Genomic DNA, 22759 nt, shown 5'->3' on the forward strand with positions numbered 1-22759 from the left:
CGTCGTATGGTGACACCACGCATGACGTTGCAGCCTTCAACTTGCAAAAGGCACTGGTTTGGATTCCGTACGACTGGGAGGACGTCGTGTCCGTTACTAACGTTCAGGGAGGGACGACCGAGCGCCAGGAGTTCGGCGGTTTCCACGGAACAGCGCGGTACTGGAGGTTCCTGGTCACTCGGACCCATTCCGGCTGGCAGCCACATCTGAATGAATTGGATCTCTATGGAATCGCATTGGGTGAGTTACAACACCATGTCTGTTAGAGTACAGGTACCTCATTTTCCTACCCAGAACCTCTCCAGCTGAACCGGGCTGAGGTTCACTTTTGTGGGCGTGGCCTCTAACCAGCGTATCTGCCAATCAGAGAATCCGCTTTACATAAAGAAAACATTAAGAGATTCTCTGATTGCCTAATAGCTATTGACGCGGGTGAGAGTCTGCGTCGGAAAATGAAATAATAAGTTACTAAAAAGGAAATATGATTCTTATAGGAATAAAACATCAATAGTGCTTGCCAAAAATGCCATAACAAACCGGGAACGAAAACATCAAGATATGTCAAAGAAAAGATTATCATTATTTAAATGAGGGATATACCATATAAATTGCGAAACTAAAACTTGATTTCAGCTTTAAAATCACACGATATGTGGAAAAGAGAGCAATCAGTCTTACCGTTGTCTCGTCAGGCCCAGGGACATGCTTGAGGAGTCTGACGTTCCGGGAGCCGCGGTCAGCAGGTAACTACGCGCGGCTGGACGTCACCACCCCCGCCGGGCTCGCCGCTCTGACCGCGTGCGTACAACTCCGCACCACCAGCACAGCAGGATGGGCTGTGTTCAGCTATGCAACCCTTCAGCAAGACAACGAGTTTTTTCTGTGGCATGACGGAGGCTCCTCTTTCTCGGTACCATATCATTTCATGAAATTTCGATTTTATCGACATTTTCCTAAACGCTCTGAACAGTGCAACCCTAATGTGGTGCCTCATACGTCAAATGAGAGTTCTGTCTTGAGATATCTGCACCGGCTTTTACAGTTTTGCATATATGAATAGAAATTTATAGGTACTCTGTCCATTTCTCTTGTATGCCTTCGTTTGAGTAAGACCCCCATTCCACTTGGACGGCGCTCTCACCGCGCTCTCACGGCGACCTGAAATGGTCCAGAGCGCCGTGAGAGCGCCGAACTCCTGGAAAACGTGCTCAAGTGGAATCTCTACGGCGACCCTTGGGCGCTCTCAGCGCGACCAAAATGTCAAATGTCAGCAACTTTTTTAAGATTTCACAGATCACTCAACGAATTCTAGAGATAAAGAACGAATTTTTGTTACGTTTTGTGTGCTTTGTTGTCTTCTCAGTCATACATTTACCTCTTGCATCATATTTGAATGATAAAATCAAGGGGAAAACAGATTCAATTTTAGTTGCTGCATGGTCGCTCAGTGTGTGTCTTAAGTAATATATGTATGTTAAACTTGTTTTTTTCTGTGTTGTCTGTCATGTAAACTATTTGCAATAAATATATTTCATCATTCTACGTTATAATAGAAACGTAAATCACAGAATTTTGAAACACATTTTGAACCGCCGACAATAGAACTTGGAGGGAATTTAATTTGAATGGAAGCAAGTACTTGTAGGTATTGGTCAATTTGTGTAACCCACGAGCAAAACTATGATTTGACCACAAAATTCCCAGAAATTCAAAATACTCCACTTCAAGAATGAAATTTGTTTGAACTACAGTTAAGACCATTGAATCCTCATAGAGCGCTCGCTGCGATCCTTGAGCGCTCGCTGCGGCCCTTTGATCCCACCTTGGGCGCTCTCACGGCGCTCACCGCGCTCTCACGGCACTCTCACGGCGCTCACCGCGCTCGCTCAGCGCTCTCACGGCGCTCGTTTTTTGATCGCCATCCTCGGCGCTCTCACGGCGAAGGTTTTGAGCATGTTCAAAACCATCGCTGTCGGTGCTCTCAGGGCGCTCTCGCCGCGCTGTCGGCGCTCTCAATGGCGCTGTCGGCGCTCTCACGGCGATCTGGCCAAAATGAGGTCGCCATGACAGCGCGGTGAGAGCGCCGTCCAAGTGGAATGGGGGTTTAAACAATTCAATCGCATTTGCTTTGGTTTCAGATCGGGATCAACAATGAGGGAACGACGGAGGTTAGTCTCAACGTCCTTGACGGTAAATGCCACATGGTGTGCTGCGCATGGGCAAGCCAGGACGGGTGGTGGGCTTTCTACGTGGATGGAATAGAGATCGCCTCTGGTTCCGGATTGGCCACAGGTCACGTGATTGAGACCCCTGGGGCGTGGATTCTGGCTCAAGAGCAGGACTCAATGGGAGGGTCTTTCGAGGCTTCACAGGCGAGTAGTTACAAACAAATGACTACACCAACAGAGCTCGAGACGCTTGTATGACTTACTTCATATAGGACATAAAAGTGACAACAAATGTAGTTGATTTGTAATATACACAGAAGAAGAGATTTATTGCGCGACAATTGTAACAGGTACAATGTATAATAACTTGTATATACATGTCAATTGAACCATTTCTAATATCTAACAATTCTAAAGAACAAATCTGATATCGTGAACTTGTCACGACCTGGTGATGATAAATCTGATATATGAGTAACAGTAGGGAATATATAAATGCAATATCTGAATACAATATATGCCTGAATGAAGAAGATTACATCATCATTTCTATTTTACGTATTTCTCCTGCCTGATTGCGTGACCCGAAAAATTATTCATAATTTCATTTTCATCTACTGCGCAGGCGTACAGTGGCGTCCTGTCGTGCTTCAACCTGTGGGACCGTGTCCTGTCACCGTTAGAGACTGCCAGTCTCCGGCAGGGCAACTTGTTCGACTGGACTAGCAACGCGTGGACACTACATGGGGATGTGTCATACAGAAACAACTTATGCGGTAAGCGTTGTTGATTATGTAGATTGACGGCATGTGGTTTGTATGCGGACGGGTAGTTTTGCGTACCTGATGGCATCAACCGCTAGAACTTTGAATAAAATGTTACAGAGCTGACCCACGTAAAGAACCTGCCGCTTAGCATGGGTTATTGAGATAGATATGATACTGCTACATGTAACATACCTCTTGCATGGAATAGATGTCAATGTCGCCTTGGGAAAGCTGGCGTTTCAAACAAGCACCTACTGGTGGGGGGCTGCCAGCCATGCCGTGGACGGGAACACCGCTACCAACTGGCCCGCTCGCTCCTGTTCACACACTGCGGGGGAGGATAATCCAACCTGGTGGGTGGATCTCGGTCAATCGTATGTGATTGGCAGGTATGTGTTCTGCATTGATATCTAAGTATCTATCTATGCATGCATCTCTCTCTCTCTCTCTCTCTCTCTCTCTCTCTCTCTCTCTCTCTCTTATATGTATATAAGAAAGAGAGAGAGAGAGAGAGAGAGAGAGAGAGAGAGAGAGAGATAGGTGTATGGATATCCATACATATACCTGGCTTGAGAGACGGGTTTGTGTAAGGAAGCAATTATCATATAACAGAATGACTGTAACGACCCCAGATACGATTTTCAACTCCATTATCAATAACGATTGTGTATTGAGCATTGTATGTATATACATGTATCAGGTTAGTTGTCCATTAATTTTCTTCAATATCCACAGAGTGGTCATCTTCAACCGCCAGGACTGCTGTTCGGAACGACTCAACCCCTTCAACATCCACATCGGGGATTCCGGCCAGGTCAGCACGAACCCCAAGTGTGGAGGCGATCATCAAATCGACGTGAACCAGCCACTGGTCCACGTGTCGTGTCAGGGGATGCGGGGACGGTACGTGGGCGTGCGTCTCCCTGGATCTGGCTCCAGCCGAATGTTGACCCTGTGCGAGGTCCAGGTCTTTATAGGTAGGCGTTTTCTCCATTCACTTCACGTGATGGGTGGCCTCATTTTGTGTCATGTTCAGGCCACATTGACCTGATTTTATGGGTGACATCAACGCTCGTATCGACCATTTTCAAAAAGGGAAATAATATTATGCCTCATCGGTCTTTTTGTTTAGAACGTGTTTGGAAAAAGAGGCAAATATTTGCAACAATGTCGTATACCGTTAAAATAACGCAAATTGAGCGAATTAGTCAAGCTGCCTTAAACGAGAATTCTTATCTACAGATGTATTGTTTGTTATACCATATTTTGCGTGTTAAAATATATATACAACGTAGACACTTGCATTTTTAACCAAGTCTATGTTCTTTAGGACATCTATCATCAGTTTCTGGGTGCTCAGATGATTACATGATTGGCATCATTCAAATTACTCGTTACTAGGTCACAGAACCGGCAAAATAAAGTCTTCACGACAGGAACATTCTATCGATAGAGCCCATAAAAAATCCTTGAGTCTTCTTAATTTCATCTTATGTTCTCCTCTACTGAAAGGCCACTGTCGCCAAATCTGCACATGTCTTGCTTTTCATTAGTTGGGGCAGTTCCAAGGTATTGTCTTTAACATAGCAGTAAACCTTAATAAGGCCACAGCAAGTAAAATCTATGGATGACATCCTCTGCAGACTCCAAAACTAATGAGATAGAGCGAAAAAAAAACAAGGCGGGCAAAAAAAACAAGATTCCTATATTTTCAAAGTTTGAGATCATAAACCTTGTTAAACAAGAATTGAGGCCACAAAATATGATATCTTTTTATTCCTGTATTCAACCAATGAGGTTTCATATATAATATAAGACCTCCTTGATTCAACAGTAAACATGTCCTTGTAGATGTGTCATGTGTATACATCTCAATAGAACTAAACTACAACAAATGCAGAAAAGAGCTTGTTGTACCATCATCTGAAGCAACTATACTGGGTATTCATATGCGATGAAACACCTTGTGCATACAGCTCAATTAACTAGAACCAAGGACATTATATGATGTCCTTGCTAGAACAAATGCAGAAAACAGCTTGTTTTACCATCATGCGCAGGAACTTCACTGGGTATTCATATGCAATGAAACACCTTAGACTATCAACATCAAACTGTCCTTGAAGATGTGTATACAGCTCAATTAACTAGAACAAATGCAGAAAACAGCTTGTCATACAATGGAACCCTGTCAACACATGCCATCAAATGCGAGCAATTGAGCCTCAAGTTTGCCGGATCATATCAAACAATTACAGAAAGCCTTTGTCGGACATATCATCGGAGGGCAATGAAATTTCTTGTTTTTCATTTCGAAATTAGGCGAAAATTAATGAGCGCACTGAGGTCATCCATAAAATTAACTTGCTGTGGCCTACTTTCCAAAATAGTTTGTCTCATAGATTGTATGGGAGATCTTGAGCTTTATCTTTCATCAGATTTCAGTGAGTAAATAGACCCCCCTCCGTATGACCAGTCATCATATCAAAAAGGTATACATTTTCGTCAATGATTTTTCCTTCTTCTTCACAGCTCTCCCCAGGAGAGTAGTCGGTTTCTGGCCGTTGAATGAAGAGTACCTTGCCAATGACATCAGTGGAGGAGGCAACCATGGTGTGGCTGTCGGAACAACTTTGACAGAAGGGCCCGATGGTGAAGCTCGATCAGCATTCAGCTTTGCCGGAAACCTTGAATCCTACATAGGTTAATGAAGTTCATAACCACACCAGCTGGAGAAGCGTCGAAACCCTTTACCTTACATTCGTTGCTTTATTTCAACCTTCTTTCATCACTACTCCTTACTGGAAAAGCACATGAAAGAACCTTCCTTTCGATGCACCATTACTACATTGCTAAGTTGGACAAATATTTATCTATTTGTTGGTTCAGCATGTACATGGACATTGGACAAATATGAGATGATCGTAGCACACACAGGCGTTTCAGTCACACAATCCAATTGGAGAAGACTTACTTACTCCTGCTTTTGATAAGATATCTGGATATAGAGATGGAGGTTGGAATACTATCATTAGGTAGATTTTATGAAACTGCATAAGAAGTACCCTCACCAGTCACTGATTTGCCACATAATAGAAATCTGATAACTTATGTGACCTGGCAGTTAATACCATACAAGGGAAGGTATCTTGAACTTATCCATGTAACATTCATTCATTGGCGTTATATTCTTATTACGTAGCACACATCACAAAAACATCTATGACAAGTTGTGGCTTGTGTTCAATAGGAACTTAACCTCGTTCTGCTGATCACTTGCTGGGTGTTCCCAGCGCATTGCTCACTACGTATACACGTTAATTTTAAAGTCTTGCAGCTGGCACAACATGACACTTACATAAACTTTTACTGCAAATGTTTCACAGAAATCCCCAACAATGGACAGTTGGATGTGAGAAGGTCATTCACCATACTGCTATTCGCTTACTATCTCGGAGGTCACGCAATGGTGGACTACAGAGGCCCTGGCACTGGGACTCTTTTTTGGATCTTCCCGTCCAGTCAACTTTATGTCGAGTATGTATCATGCAGTGTTTCTATTCCAATAGCAGTAGGGATCTGAAAAAGGGGACCAAGGGTTGGTTCATATTTAGACGTTTGGTTTTACATGACATTGCATGAAATGTTCATTAGTCAGGTTATTTCGTTTTAACGTGACACATGTTAGAATGTCTGCTTGTTTATATCAAGTATATCACCACTTGATAAAGCCACTGAATGTCTTTAAGTGGACAATTTTAGATCAAAGTATAAAGTCTTAAGCTGATTGGATTCAGTCTGGAGGAATATCAACCATGTGGACGTTTAAGAAATCTTATTCTACTAGTACAAGTAATATCATAAACTTTCTTATTGACAGTATTCAGACATCAGTCTTCAACCAGTTTCACTCGTCAACTCAGATGCCTAAAGGACAATGGATGTTTCTTGGGGTTACCTACGACTACACAACAGGGCAGGTCCGTCTTTGGAAAGATGGTGTCAATATCGGAAGCACAAACTTTGGTCAATTGGAACACAACACAGCGAACCCCATCAGGGTTGGCAACAGTCGTTTACATCCGGCCCCCTTCCATGGTAAGTACATTAAGCTATCAATAGTGTCTTCATTAAACTGTAAGAGTTACCGTTTTACTTAAGACAAGATCAGAAAGTAGGCCATGAAATTACTCCAGTTTGGTCATCAGCTTTTTGCAACAATTTGTGGAGAAGCGCTTTACAGATTGTTAGAAAAGGTGACAGCTAGCTAATGGTTGAACAAAGGAATGTCTTTTCAGTGGCGCTCGCAATTGTTCATGTTATGATATTGCGTCCAGAAGAAATTGGCTTAACTGACTTACTGCCTTTCCAGGAAACACAAAACATTTCTAAGTCGTGCGTCATTGACTGACATAATGTACACCAAACCCTGATTGCACTGATTGTAAAATATGTCCATTCTGCCCAGATTCCTCCTGAGAAACAAAGGCCCTGGTGACACTTTCTGTTCGGCTGAGATATGATTTAAACACATTTTGTACTGTTTGTACTTTACAGGGAGAATGTCGTGTCTTCAGATATACAGCTATGCGTTGAACCAGCAAGAGATCCTGGACGCTCAGAATGCATGTAACGGTAAAGCAGTGCTGTATGATGCTTCCTTTAATTGGTATACCAGGCGTTCACATGTAAATGCACATGTTGATTCAGTATTATGTTCTTTTCCTTTGCAATAGAAATTAGAAGTTAATTTGTTGTGTTCGTCCGAACAAACAAAACAACTAATCATAGCTCATACATCGTTATAATTCAGTTGATGATGCGTCTGCAGGCAAATCAAAATTCTTCTGTTTCAGATCTAGGAACGTGTGGACTATCAGCGTTTTGCCATGTCCCCCAGACTGATTGCGCCCCTTGGGAACACATGATAAGACATCGTGGTGTTACCCTCCAGTCCTGTGCGGAAGCTTGCTGTGCCGACTCGGCATGCCTGTCGTTTCAGTACGTCACCCAGCACTCTGACTGTTATTTGAAAAATAAAGTCTGCTCTGCTGAGGAGAAAGTGCCTTTAGCAATTGGCAACATGTACGACCGGATCGAATTACCAGGTTGGTGCATTTAATTAAATCATTTACTAAAGGGAAATTCAATTGCAAAAGTGGTAATTACATATTGTCGTTTAGATATTTTTGCAAAACACATATTATGCCTGGGAATACATCTATTTGAGACGAAAAAAGGCATAAAGTTGTGCGCGTTTTTGTTGTTGCATGCACTACAACGTAAATGTAGTCCTGCTACCTGAGCGTTTCGGAGGACAAGGCTGTCGTGTAGAACAACGTTTGAGTGGCAACATCGTCGACGCATTGGTGTCTTTAGTCAGATATTCTTTGTGTAATTTACGTGATTAATCTCGCGCATTCGCATCTACATGTAAACAGTACCAGACATATTTGCTTTAATTCTAATTCCTATACATGTATACTTCAAAACATTGTAATCGTCTCCATTTATTTGGTGGATACATGACACGTGATTCTCCAATGGCGTGATTGAATCAGCGCGGTTTCACACTTCCGAGTACGCATGCGCAGCGACAGGGACCCGTCTGAACATTGTTATGCAAATCGAGACAATGGTCGGGCCGGGACGAGAACTGTTTACAAGCCAGGGCCGTCACCTTTGACATTACACGCAATTCCTTTCGCCGCTCATGCGTACTCGGAATTGTGAAAGCGCTTATTATGTTTAGCCATAAGTATGGCTCAACATATTGTTTTCTCTCATGTTTCTTCTCCTGTCAAATCTTCAAATCGATTCATCTCTGTCATTATTTGACCAAATGACCTGAAATTTGGTACAGAGGTAATGTAGGCAAAAACCAATGTACGTTCTTTTCCTTTTTTTGATATTGACCTTGAAAGTGATTTTATTGAGGTTTTTAGGCTATTTTTAGCATATCTTGGCCTCCTGCGCCCTTGTATTTCAACCGAATGACCTGAAATTTGCTGTATATGTGGCTTGAACAAATATTTAAAGGACTACATTCCCATTTTTGGCATACATATATTCAAAACGATTTATTTTGGGCATTCTTGACAATATTTGCCACTTCTGTCACTTTCAATACTACATATGACCTACAGGTCATTGACCCCGAGTGCCTTGCACCTGGCCAAGCTTGAAGTTTGCTTACGAGGAGGAAAGACCGGACATAAACATTTAACGTGATTATCGGGAAAACACCATGTTCCCTTAAACTCAGTGGTTAAATTGCAGTTTAGGAAATTTTATAACAGAAAACAAGTTAAATCAATGATTTTGTGAATGTTTATTCTAGCATTAGTTATTCCAGATATTTTCAAACTCCAAATTCTTCAACACAACACGGGAGATCGTTTCTCCTCAGACTGGCGCGACACTCCTGTCAAAATTGATTGATGATCTCTCTCTGCCGCCGACTTCATACATGATCAAAGGCGGGTGGTAGGCGGTGCCTTCCTACATGTCCTACGTACGGGCGTATGGATCGTAGAATTCGGCAAAAAAGGAATGATTAGGCCAGTAGAGTCAGTCCCCGGTAAGGTCAATGATTCGCCCCTTTGCGCTAGCTTGTAACGTTAAATAAATGTACCCTCTGGTGGCCAAACTTCACTGACAAACTTTCTCCCTATTATCATCATGAGCTTGCGTTAGTCTGGTACTAGTGACTATTATGTGCCGGGAATGTTTATCTATCGCACGCCTTGGAAGGAAGTTCAACCATGATAAATGGTCGGCCGTTGCGAAAATTTGGAATCCCATGCTGTTGATTTTTGTGATTGAATCTGTAAGAAAATATATTTTCATGTCGTTCATGTTTTTGGGACGGACGCCGGGACGGGGTGAATTTTTTCTATCATTTTCGTCCCGTTAGTAATGCAAATCGAATCGTGTTGCACAAGAGGCAAAACACTAAAAACGTGGGTCTTGTGGAGTGTTTTGGAGCGGGAAAATGCCGGATATTAGCGGTGCCGAACAGTGTACATCGTCGCGCGCGGGTGACGCTCCGTCAAAACAAATCCGCTGGTGGTCTAGCGCGGCCACCGAAAATAGGCAGAAACACACAGGAGGACTTAGCACCTTCGTTTATGAGGGCAATTGTGAAAATCTTTTGTTACAAATTGTTCGAACATTGAAACATTTGGATAGATGGTTTGAAACTGTTCTAAATAAAGAGATTTTTGTGTAGTTACGTTCGAAATGTTTCCAACGTATGTGAAATGAGTTCAAACATGTTATAAGTTTCAATTCTAATTGTTTGAACACTTTAGAACTGTTGTGACTTAGACATTCTTTTAATCAAAATAGTTCAAACATATTACAAATATTATATTAAAACCCTCTCGGTGACTTTGAATTGACCCAAATATGTTGTTTTTGGTCATTTCCTTCGTCTCCTGTCAAACCTTCATATGTATACTATGGAAAACTTCATTCTTCCCTGGGGCTGATCTTTTTTAATTCAATTTTGAACTGGGTTGATTATGCGCAAGAGTGTAATTTTCAGCGGATATTTTTCGACTGGTTTACATGGAAATGGCACGGAATATCCCATTCTTGCAAGGGGAGGATTCTTTAATTATTTCTTTCAATTTTGAGCTGGAATGATTATGAAAAAGTCCATTCTTTAGCAGAAGTGTTAATCAATTAGTGGATATGGTTGTGGACTGGTCCATATTGTGTTGAGGTGCTACTGGAAGACTCAGTTTTGGACTGGGGTGATTCATTTTTTTAGTGCAAGTATTTTAGAATGGTCCATTGTTATTTGGGGAGAGTCCATTTTTTGCATGGCGAGGAGTATGGCTAAACATGCTGTATTTGCTCGCAAATGTTGCCTTTCTAGTTCTACCTCGTGTTTGTGTCATCAGATTTTGAGCACGTCAGAACTACCATCGCAGATGCCAAAATTTTCCAGTGGGACCTCGAGCTTCCCAGGTCGTTACTTTTGACCTTTAGGGTCAGGGCCAGCAAGGGTGTACACATAGCCTTGTCGTCGGAAGGATACGATCTCGTCGACATGTACCGTATCATCATCGGTGGTTGGGACAACACAAAGTCTGTCATTCGCCGTACACCGGGGGGCGCCTCCCAGACAACTGCCTTTACTTCAGGTATGCGTAATACTACGTTTTATATTGATTTGATGTTCAAAATCATCCTTTGCAGAGTAGAGTGTCTACCTTCACTTGAAACTTGATTCAAGATAAGCGACCGTACAATGACACTGATTTGTAAAATTGTCAGAAGAGCCCGTTTCCTGTGTGCCCATGAGTGTCATGTATTACAATGGGACGTGATGAATATACTTTTGAAGACAGTAATTTTTCTACTCTTCCTGAAACTGAAGTTCGTGGTGCCTGCGGCATTGTGTACGGAATACGTTACAATCCGACAGTCATTCAAAACCACAAGTAAAAGGAACAAATTACTAGTCATAAGAAAACTTAACAAGCACTATTGACTTTTAGGCATTTTGTCTGCTGATGGGTTACGCGGTTTCTGGGTCTCCTGGGCCGCCGATGGAACCATAGCCGTGGGTCGGGAGGGAGAAGGCAGCCCGTTTATGCAGTGGCAGGACCCTGACCCGCTGCCTATCGACTTCTTTGGGTACACCACAGGATTGAACAGTGCTGGCCTGTTCAGGTTTCCGTGCCATAGTGGATGCCAATTACTACTAGGTATGGAAAAATTCGAGAACGTATTTTTGACAATGTTGAGATTTTAACTTCAATGACAATGTGGCTTGTGAAATTGTGCTTTTGTATTCATTTGACCAAGTTTCAATGTCCTTTTATCGTAGCTATAGTTACATTAGTTGTTTTTTTCTTTAGCCCTGGCTGTATGTCATTCACAGCCGAGCCACTAAATGAATAAATCATATTTATCATTTTCATACTTTGACATTTTATTGGTAGTGGATCAGTCACAGCAGATAGCATTTCATTTTGAACCTTCTGCCTGTTGCCTAACTCATATTTCATAATTTTCAGTGAATCTACCAGAGAACGTGACCTGCGGTTCGACGACTACGAGTTCTCTTGCAGTACAATGGATGCATCCTTGCGGTTCGCTATCGGGGTACCGTGTTTGGTACCAAGAAGTGTTAGATGACGCCGAGCCGTCAGAACTGACGATTGCCCAAATAGTGGGAGGTACCAACGTCGTCATTGAAGGTATAAAGAGCGGGTCTGCGTACAACGTCACAGTTCGTGCTGTCAGTGCAGATGGTACAGCTGAAAGTGGTGACGTCACTGTCCAGTGTATAACTGGTATGCAACATACCTGATTGCTTTATTGTTACATTTCTGACTAACATCATTGCTGCATATGTAGTGCTTGTATAGAATATACAGTTATGTGTATGGTTTTGAAAAGGAACAAGATGTGGATAGTAGTTGGAATACAATGTATACCCGTTTATTAATGATAGATGATTTTTACTATGAGAAACTAGTAGAAATGTGATGGTAAAAACACAGCAATAAATCATTATGTCATGTTTTATGTTGCAGAAACGGACGTTCCTCGGTTCCTCGCTTGTGCAGAGGCAACTTTATCCTCAATCGGAGTCAGCTGGACCCACCCACAGTCGCCTCTCATTGGATACAGAACAAACTGCACTGACGGTACTGCGACAACAGTAACTGCAGACCTACAGGCTGGAAGGCAGTCTTATGAACTCCAAGACGTCCAAGCTGACCGGGAATACCACGTGACACTAGTTGCTGTTGGGGTGTACAGAGACAGTTTGCCAGTTTCAGTCACGTGCGCAACGAGTGAGTTGTACTGAAGTTCTTTGTTGAGAACATCGTTGTCTCAATCCTGAGTTTTGTCCATAGCTTTTTGAGATTTAAAAAATAATGCTATGTCCCTTAACTTGCTGTGTTCCGTTCATAACAGTGACGCCGCCTCCAGAGGACTTGGAAGTAACGACTGTTAGCGGTACATCTGTGACAGCCTCGTGGACTCCGACCACCAGTTCCATCGCTATCGGGTACAAAGTGTGGATAAGGGAACAGGAGTCAGCTGACGCCATTTTCACACGCTTTCTTCCTATCAGCCAAACGTACGTAACATTCAAGGACCTGATATCAGCCACAGAGTACATAATGTCGGCAGCAACGATCAACATGCGTATCGAGGGACCGGAGGTGCATATCATCGTTGCAACAGGTACGGTAACCTTTTTTCGTTTATTTTGGTTTATTCTATGTAAATTATATCTATGTTAGTATGCTCACAAGCTTAGTTGTTCTGTAAAGTAAAAATGGCAACATTACATTGAATTCACATCGTATCACATATTCACATATACAGTATTTATATACCTGCCTATGGCATTACATTTTCATTTATCGTATGCAAAATTCATGATTGTAAGAAACCCAGATTTTTAGTTGTCTCGGACAAACATTCTGAATTATACCCAGGGTGATTCAAGTTTTTGCGGAACAAAACAAAAGAAAACAAAGCAAAGTCAAAGAAAGAAAAATCTACCCTATTTGGGTTAATCAAGGAAACGGCCATCATGCAGGTTTATCATGATACTTAATAATGTCTTCCTCGCCATTCTAGAAACGTTATACTATATATATGTCCTGTCATAGTAATGTATTTAGAAGTGACAAACAATATAATTGTCTATGCGGCTTAAGTATTAGTGTTTATAATTGAGTTTTGCTTAATATATCTAACAATCTATTTGCAGAAGTGAAAACAGTGTTCTACTAGTCGCCTGTATCAGATAATGATATGATATGTATATTTTCAGACACGGTTCCTCCTTCGGCTTTGGATGTTGAAGACAGGACGATCGACACAGTCGTCATCTCTTGGCTGCCTCCAAAGGGTGTGCTCGTCGAGTACTCCATCACCTACACCGGCAATGGCAGAAGTACTGCCGTGACCAGTCCAGGAGGCGCGCACAGCTGTGAGCTGACAGGTCTGGTTCCTGGTACTGAGTATGACATCGATGTGGTGGCCGTTAGCAAGCTGGGGAGGAGCATCGCTGCCAGTACAAGTGTTGTTACAGGTTAGTGGCTAGCCTGGTCCCAGTCTCTAAGGGTCGGCTTAGGGGTTTTTACAGGGCCCAGTTTTCTTTATTCAACCGTTTCTGATAGCCTTCCTACCGCTACTACTACTTCCGCTTACCACCCTACTTGCCCAGCCGCCCGTAATCTAATCTAAGGCCGTAAACACATCCCGAGCGGACTAAGCTGTCTGGGCGGGCGGGGGTCACTCATAGTGCCGTAGAGATATCGAGGAGCCCCCGATGGTATGGATTCCAGGCTAGTTAGTGGCGGGACCTTTTAAGTTGATAGGGACTTGGAACTCAGCACAGTAGCTGTGTTGATAGTATTTATTACTTTGTTGCTGATGGTTAGAACTAGATTTGAGGCTTATTTTCCCAGATGTGGTCAGCGACATTGACCTGTCGAGCACTATGTTACAGTCTTGATTTGCTAGAGTCTGTGGGATATGCATGGGTTACGTTTTTTAAAACTTGATGCTTCTAGACGTCCGAAAGGAATCCAGAAATTATGCCTAAGTGTGTGATACGTGTGTGGTTTATAACTTCCAGCTTTGTTCCAATCCATTGTCCTTTAGGAAAATCTTATCTAAGTATGGAAGGACCTCACATAGTCTAGATATCGCAATCTTTTGCAGGTTGACAGTGAATATTGTATATTTTCAGACACAGATCCACCTTCGTCTCTGGAGGTCAGTAGCTCGGCTGCTACATGGATGGTTCTCGAGTGGAAGGCTCCCCTGGCCAGGGTTGTGTCATACGAGATCACAGTTTCTGAGACATTCAGTAAAGAATTGTTCAGGTAAACGTTTCGTTTATGATATCATATCATGTTCTTATGATTTCTTATATATAGCCAGGACGACAGAAATAGTTTACCTATTAACAGTTGCAGTGGCATGTAATGCTTTGTGGGGAGGGAAACGTTATTTAAAACATAAATAGTAGAATGCTATAAGAATCACGATTGGTTGCAAACGCTATGCAGTGTAGCAACAAACAGTACACGGCTGAAAATGATCACATGAGGTTATAACATGTTAGAATTGTACATGTGATACCGAAATGACCAATTTTGATTCCATGTTTGTTCCAGCGTCGATGAACATAAAACATCTTACAACGTCACCGATCTTCTACCTGAAACTGATTACGTCATAAAGATGGTTGCTGTCAGTGAGCACGGCCGCAGTGTGGAAGCAACCAACTCAAAGCGAACAGGTATGGCATGTACTCTTTTACAGAGACACACTCAAACACACTCACACACGCGCGCGCACACACACACACACACACACACACACACATAAACACACACGCGCGCGCGCACACACACACATACACACAAACACACGTACAAACGTAATTCACATGCACACACACACACTCACACTCACACTCGCGCACAAAAACACACACACACACAAACACAAGCATGCACGCATCACACAAGCACCCACGCACACCACACGAGCACACACACACACACACAAACAAACACAGACACCAAACATACACACACAGTCATCACCAAACACCATGTACTTTCCAAACACCCTGGTCGTTTTATGTACAATGCATCTCTGAGTTTTTTTGAATGACTAATATATACTGTTTTCGTGCAAAGGGTCGGTCCCGTTACCTGTCACTCATGCCATCACACCAACTCACACCACGACTGAGACTTACACAACCGTTCCTTGGGGTGACACTTCTGCGACCTCCACGTCTTCTTCGTCCAGGTCCAAGTCTACCACCACACAACGTATAACAGGTAACCGCCCAACAGCACATTATGTCTGTAATGGACACAGAAGTCGTCTTTACTCATGTCTTTCCTCCAAACCTAATGCACTTCAGAAAATTGTTGTTCATTGAAGTTTTGTTCTAACGGTCATGCAAGACTTGCGCGTGCTGTCACATGCATTTATTATGGCAAAACGTGTCGATCCTGCAGAAACAGTGGTTAAAATACCTATAAAATAGTATTGACACACAATGTAGATCATTTGCTATTAATTGTTTCCCGTGTTTTGCTCTCCATGTAGGCAAACCATTGTGCATTTCCTCTGGTTTTCATCGTATAGACTTGAAAGTGTTGGGAATTCATATGCTGGTTTTATGGTGGAATTGCTATTCATTGTTTTTCTCTTCATATCTGAAGTAAACAATAAAAGACAACTTGTAATCTGTACTAGCGTTTCCAGGATAACAGCCATATTGTATAATTACCAAGATGATGGATCTACTTCATGTACGTACCCCCATATGTCAGTTTAAACATTTTGTACTGAAGATGTAATTTCATATTCATTGCGACAAAGTTGCTAGACATATTCATTATCAATATGTTCGTCTCTCATAGCAACCTCCGCTGAAACGACAATACAGGGTTCTACAGAAGACAGCAAAACAGACAGACAAACCACTATAACCTACAGTAGGGGCAAGGAGGAAAGACCACTTGGTAAATATGAATAGAATGTATAATAAAGATAGTATAGTTTAGCTGACATGGGGTCTGAAAAAAAAGATAAGTGAAAGAGAAGCTTTAACTGAATTATAATTGATTTTGACGGTTGTGTGGTTAACGTGATGTAAATAGAGTGTTGTATTGAACTTTTCTTCAGTACGAGGCGTGTGTGGTATTAACCTACATTTACTCCACATGACGTATCAATTTGACTTTCAGATAAGACACCATCTAGAACATCCCAAGCCCAAGTAACTGAAGGTCCTGACGAAAAGGTATTAAAGTCTCTCCAACATCTGTACACAAGCAATGAACTTTATTCTTTCCTTGTACATGTGACAACTTTTATCAACTATTATTAGAAACAGTCAGACGTTGTTTTTTTTGCGATTAAACAAGCCAAAAGGCTCGTAAATGATATTTTTTACCTTTTTGCCTTGTAACATCCTTGACAGCTCCAGCACATCCTCCAAGGGGTGGATGAGGAACACCTGGAGTCAGGAAACCCAGAGGAGATCCTGTCAGTGTTGAGCATCATCAATGACGTCATCACCACTGGTGACGAGTCGTCCATGTCAGCATCAGCAATGGTACGCTAGTTTACAGTTCTGTCTCAAAACGTATTTATGCTTATTTATTTATTTGTTTGTTGGTTTGTTTGTTTATTTGTATTGCATACCTGGTAAACCACCTAATGACGTAACACACTAGGTTTGTACTGAACAGTACACGATTTATTTGATCCATTCACACCGGAAAGAAACCACCATTGTCAGTGCATGTTGTGCCAAGTTTACTCTTTTCAAAATGAGAGTATATCATAGTAGTTATAAATTTATAAAGAATATGCTACTATACCATCTGTATTTTGATAACCATATCATGCTTTAAGTATGGACAGAGGGATAAGAAAATAATGTATCTTTACCTCTGCAGGAAGATGCTGTGACGCTCGTAGAGAAGCTGACTAGTGCTTCAAGAGGAGCACAAGGTGCATCCATAACAAACATGGCATCTATCGCTAAGGGTAAGAATTCCTAGTACTTTGGGCTTGTATTTGATCATCTAATGTCTTGCCTTTTGTGGATGGAGAGCGAGAGCTTCATAAGAAGCATCAATAACTTGTTACACTCCTTTTCAGAATAGTGTTTCAAAATGCATAATAAATACCTAATGCATAATCTTTGTAAGACTGTAAGGAAATGCGTAAAATTTATACATCTTTTTTGTTTGAAAATGGTATTCTGACTTACTGCTTTGTGAGATTAGAAAAAATGGAACAAAAATAAGCAGACTATGAGCTAATCTTGGTATTTATTATCAAGCGCCTGTAAGATTGACATGTGTTACCTGTTACGTACATCCAGCTCTGACGCAGACAGCTTCATCAGTCATCAATTCGCTACCAGAACAACAACCGCCAATAGTGAGTAGCTCAGACAACCTCTTTGAAAGTGACCTGATTGACACGAACTCCGCAGACCTTTCGCCGAAGCAACAACTGAAGATGCTCAAAGTCAAGCAAAAGGAAAAAGAAGACATGGTGAGGACAATCGTCGTATTTTTGTCAATATCAAATCAATGGCTGTAATTAGAACAATAGTTAACGTCTGTCACACACCCAATTCCACTAGAGCGGCGACGTCGCTGCAATCGTGCTACGACCTCAACAGATTTCATGGATAAGAATAAAGTGTTTTATATTTTTGTTGCCTTTCCAGTCATTCTTTTACATTTTTCATGATGTTCGAATTATTAAGTCAAGGGTTACAAAAATCCAATTGAAGTTGCAGCGAGGTTGCAGCTCGATTGCCGTTTCGTGCAAAGAGGGCCTGAGTTTTGTTGCTAACCATCCACATATTCTAACCTGATAGCAACGACGAGCGGCGCTGAACATTTTGGAATCACTGAAGGGCGTTGCTGGCACGCTGTTGGCATTGCAGCCTGGGGATGCTGAATATCAGGCAACGTTTGGGACGGAAGAAGTTGGGATAACTGTTTCGAGATCGCCGTCAAACAAGAACCTGCGCCTCGGCAATGGTCGCACCAATGTAACTATATCGCAAACATCAAATGGAAGCCAGGCGAACAGCATGCTGGATCTCAAGGTACAGCTTCTTAAGATTATCATGTTCACAATAACCAGCATGTTATCTCAGAAAAATCCCACTTCCGTGAACAAACGGGGAAGAAGAATTTCCCATTATCTTATTACCTACAAGGCAAATGAAGCTATTCACCGAGCATGGAATCTCATTACAATCATAGCATGTAGCAGGTATGAAAATACTTAATTCGTCCCTTTTTCACGCATGTACAATTGATTAATTATTATCATTCTGTTTTTCAGATGTTAGCTTTCAAAAAGAACCCATATTCCTGGAAACAATCGACAGGAGGTCAAAACATCTCTTCACCCGTTACGATTCTGTCAATGAATACAAGAGAATCTGAAAAAGGACCAAAACCACAGAGACGAGGAGCTGCGAGCCTCTCCGAAGAAAGACAATTAAATCTGGACATCCCTTTTGTACCCTCACAAGAAGGAGGGCAGACAACAGACACATCACACGTAACCACCCGTGAACCGAGAACAACGGACCCGGAAAGCAGTATCAACGGAACCAATGGGACCACCATGACCTACCACCGCTTTAGCGTTCCCAAAGGCAACGTCATCCCTGTTCTCCATATGACCTGGTGGGACATAGACGCAACCTTTCACGTGTACTCTTTGTATGGATCCAAACCTACCGTCGACAAGTATGACGAGAAGAGAGTCATACAACAGGAAGACGGGTTGGAGGCCTGGCTCATGGAGACAAACTTCACAGTCTCATTTACACCCAACACGACACGTCGTGGTGATGTTCTGTACATCGGCGTACTGAAGATAGGTAAGTTACAGCCATTTCTATGTTTCTAATGTTTTGTTTCTTGTATGTACATGTATCTATGTATTTAGACAACAGATTCTACTGATAGCTGTGCTTACAACGTTTGCTCAAGTGCTTTTCTCAGATCGTGACGGGTATTCATCTGAAAAACATAATCGGGAGAGCACCATGCAACCCAAGGAAACCTCCGACTACAAGCTATGGACACATGCTGTCGGCTGTTCGTCTTGGGAAGAAAATAATGAACAATGGGAGCGGGAACAATGCGACGTAAGTCACGTCTAATTTTCACAAGATACAAGCTAAAAGGATGATGACATAGCAAACCTCAATGTAATTTTGCACTGAAATGGAAACCATCAACTTGTAGTTTTACGGACTGCGTTGTTTAAACTGATCAAGAACGGTACAAACTTGAAATCTGCTACGTTATGATTTGATTTGTCTACATTGGCCGTCCTTACTAAATCTATGAAGCAAACGCTGAGAAATACGAAAAATGTGGCAAAGATTATGACATTCAAGAACGACGCGCCATCGCTACTAGACTGATATGCTTGCCCTGTTATACTTGAACATACAAATAGATACTGATTTTATTTATTTTCTATTCTCTCTGCGTAAATCAGGCTAAACTGGACATAGATAACAACGTCTTCCACTGTCAGTGTCGCGTTGTCACCTCAAACATTGCAGTCGGCACCATAAGTCTCCCTGTCCCGAACTCCATCGACTTCCTCAACGCGTTCAAGAACCTCGGCAATGTGGGTGACAACGCCGTGGTGTTCTCCATCGTGGTGGTAGAGTACATCCTGTACATCATTATCCTGGTACTCCTATGCACTGACTTCAGCCGTTTAAGGGTAAGTATAAAGTGAACTTTGTGTTTATATTAGTAAGTGCTATTCTTTTAGTAATCATTGTGCTAAGAATGCAGCTTTTTGTATTTATTTGCCTGCCTTAGACGTTACGTTTTCTGTACAGTGCTGCTGCTTTGGGCGTCTTTCATCTTTATGTTTTCCAAACTCAGAAATCTACATTTAGTCAGTATTCACAAGAAAGGGTTTAGGGTGGCCACTGTTAATCCAGGAGCACAGACATGCTTTTGACAAGCCCGCGCCGTTCAGTAACTTTGAATTTCAAGTATTCAATATTTTATTTATTCTAGGGTAAAATACCTGAGACCCAAATGAAGACGCTGTCCAAAGTGAGTCTGATCCCTCCTGACAGGATGCCTGCACCTCACGTCTATCAACTCACGGTCACCACCGGGTCCATGTTCGGGGCACGAACCACGTCACGGATCGGCTTCCAACTTTTCGGGTCAGAGGGCACGACTCCGATCAAGATGCTGAACCCAGAAGGAGAGGTCAGCCTCATTCTCATGTTCTGTATGTATTTCCCATGGTGTCTTAGTGCTAGCTATACAGTTACCACCATTGTTTACAAACTAATTACATGTGTGTAATGTCAACACCAGGTGCTGATAACGTTAACATAGATATACAATTATCATACACAGTTGCCCAAAAGATGCCAAAATGCTAGAATGTTGATTTCACGAAGGTAAAAGAAAGATGGTTGTTATGTGTCATAATTTTGTCATAATTTCAGGCTTTGGTTCGTGGAAGTACTTTGCATTTTGTCATGCCTGTGCGAGAGTCACTTGGAGAAGTGATGTCGTTGCACATCTGGCATGATAACTCTGGGGAAGGCGACACGTCATCGTGGTTCCTCGGAAGTTTTGTCGTCAGAGATGTAGAAAAGGATGTGGTGTAAGACCTAAAAGACATATCCGACCTTTTTTTTATTGCTACTCTGAACTCACAGTCTTCTGATCATTGACAAGTTCTCCTTCGATCTTGCTACTTTGGCATGTTGGGTGTGCAAAAAATAATTCAAGTGTGAAATTTTGCGTCTAATATGAATTTAGATTAACCAGCCCGCTCCTTTCTGGACAAACTACAAAACGTCTTATTTAAGTTCTATCAGTCCTACTTTTACTTGACAAAAGGATGCCAATTGTCATAACATATTTGTCAATGCCCGGCCGTCTTCCGGATAAAGAAAACAATGTTGCATGGTGTTGGAAGAAAACTATATACAAATGACGCCTAAGCTGATGGAAGAAAAACTACTTACAAATGATGCTTAAGCAAAATGATATGATTGTTTTACAGGTCTTTCTTCTGTTGCAATGACTGGTTGTCGGAAGACAAGGGAGACGGAGAAGTGCAGAAAGTTGTTCACGCCAGCCCCAAGGAGGAACTGTCATCCTTCAGTAACGTCTTTACTGAAGCGACCAGTGACCTGCCCTACGATAAACACCTATGGGCGTCCGCCCTTGTAGCAGCGCCAGGTCAGTGTTTCTTTCTTGGTAACTTCATGTAGGTACTAGGTACTAGGTGGACACTGTAGATAGATTTTCTAATGCTTAGGCCAATATACCTTTAGCTTTAGCAGGTTCTACAATGTCATGTCTCATTTTATCCAGAAAATAGCAAAGAGGATTAGAAAATATCTTGTTGATGCTTTCAAGCAGAAATTTTTGAAAAGTACTGAATCTTGCTTCTCAGAAAGGGATATTTTGCTTACAGATGTTATGATGTGTGTTCTGAGGGAGAATAATTTTGCTTACAGATGTCATAATTATGTATGCTTATTCTGGAGTAGGTTCTAGCTTCACCCAGGCCCAGCGTCTGTCCTGCTGCTTTACTCTACTGAACACCATGATGCTGGCCAGCGCCATGTGGTACAAGGCAGATGAAAACACAACTGCTGAACCAAGAGTGTACAACATTGGAATCGCTCGTTTCACAGCAGAGGTAATTGTTTCCGTGAAAATCTAAAAACAGATCCTCGAAACTTCTGTCTGTCACAGTAATGTTGGCCCTAATTTTGAACTTGCGCATTGGTTAGCAGTTATCAAAACGTACCAACTTTTACCCACTCACTTATTAACTCACCCAACATTTAGCGTCTGTTGATCTTTGTCTAACAAGGGTAAGACGTGCTTGTTTGAAGGCAGACCGGTTTGATGGCTTGATGGCAGATAATAATATCTAAAATTGAGCGAGCTATCTAGCCAAGGCATCATCGTGAAAATATGTTTCTATTCCTACAGGAGCTGTACACCAGCCTCATGACTGCATTGACTGTAGCTCCCGTCACCTTGATGATCGTTCAGCTGTTCCGCATGGAGGCACCACTGTCCGCCAACACGCCGGAGATGACGATAAAAACGTCCTGGCAAGGTATGGAAATAGAGAAATATCACCAGGTGTAATGGCATGAATGTGGTGCGTGAAGCTAGGCACAAACTTTAATTCTTTTTTGTCGTTATTACAATGATTGCGCTTATGGGTTACTGGTAACAAAATGTA

The 22759-nt window shown here is 42.1% G+C and overlaps 1 protein-coding gene across 1 annotated transcript; it reads left to right on the plus strand.

The window, feature by feature from the left end:
* The first annotated feature begins 11972 nt into the window (after positions 1–11972).
* On the plus strand, positions 11973–22662 carry LOC136426902 (polycystin-1-like protein 2). The gene is made up of 21 exons (XM_066415622.1): positions 11973–12246; positions 12490–12753; positions 12878–13150; positions 13749–14009; positions 14673–14808; positions 15103–15227; positions 15634–15780; positions 16372–16473; positions 16699–16754; positions 16935–17069; positions 17416–17506; positions 17847–18022; positions 18354–18587; positions 18830–19376; positions 19501–19646; positions 20006–20239; positions 20545–20745; positions 20991–21151; positions 21557–21735; positions 22050–22201; positions 22501–22662. Exons 1-21 carry the CDS (start codon positions 12030–12032, stop codon positions 22660–22662), a joined length of 3999 nt encoding a protein of 1332 aa, XP_066271719.1. The 5' UTR covers positions 11973–12029.
* Positions 22663–22759: the final 97 nt, after the last annotated feature.

Source organism: Branchiostoma lanceolatum, chromosome 2, assembly GCF_035083965.1.
Source record: "Branchiostoma lanceolatum isolate klBraLanc5 chromosome 2, klBraLanc5.hap2, whole genome shotgun sequence".
NCBI classification, from domain to species: domain Eukaryota; kingdom Metazoa; phylum Chordata; class Leptocardii; order Amphioxiformes; family Branchiostomatidae; genus Branchiostoma; species Branchiostoma lanceolatum.

Coding starts and splice junctions, on each gene's coding strand:
- LOC136426902 (XM_066415622.1), top strand. CDS start 12,030: ATGCATCCTTGCGGTTCGCTATCGGGGTACCGTGTTTGGTACCAAGAA. Junction 14,809..15,102: donor TTCAGTAAAGAATTGTTCAG/GTAAACGTTTCG, acceptor TGTTTGTTCCAG/CGTCGATGAACATAAAACAT. Junction 15,781..16,371: donor CACCACACAACGTATAACAG/GTAACCGCCCAA, acceptor CGTCTCTCATAG/CAACCTCCGCTGAAACGACA.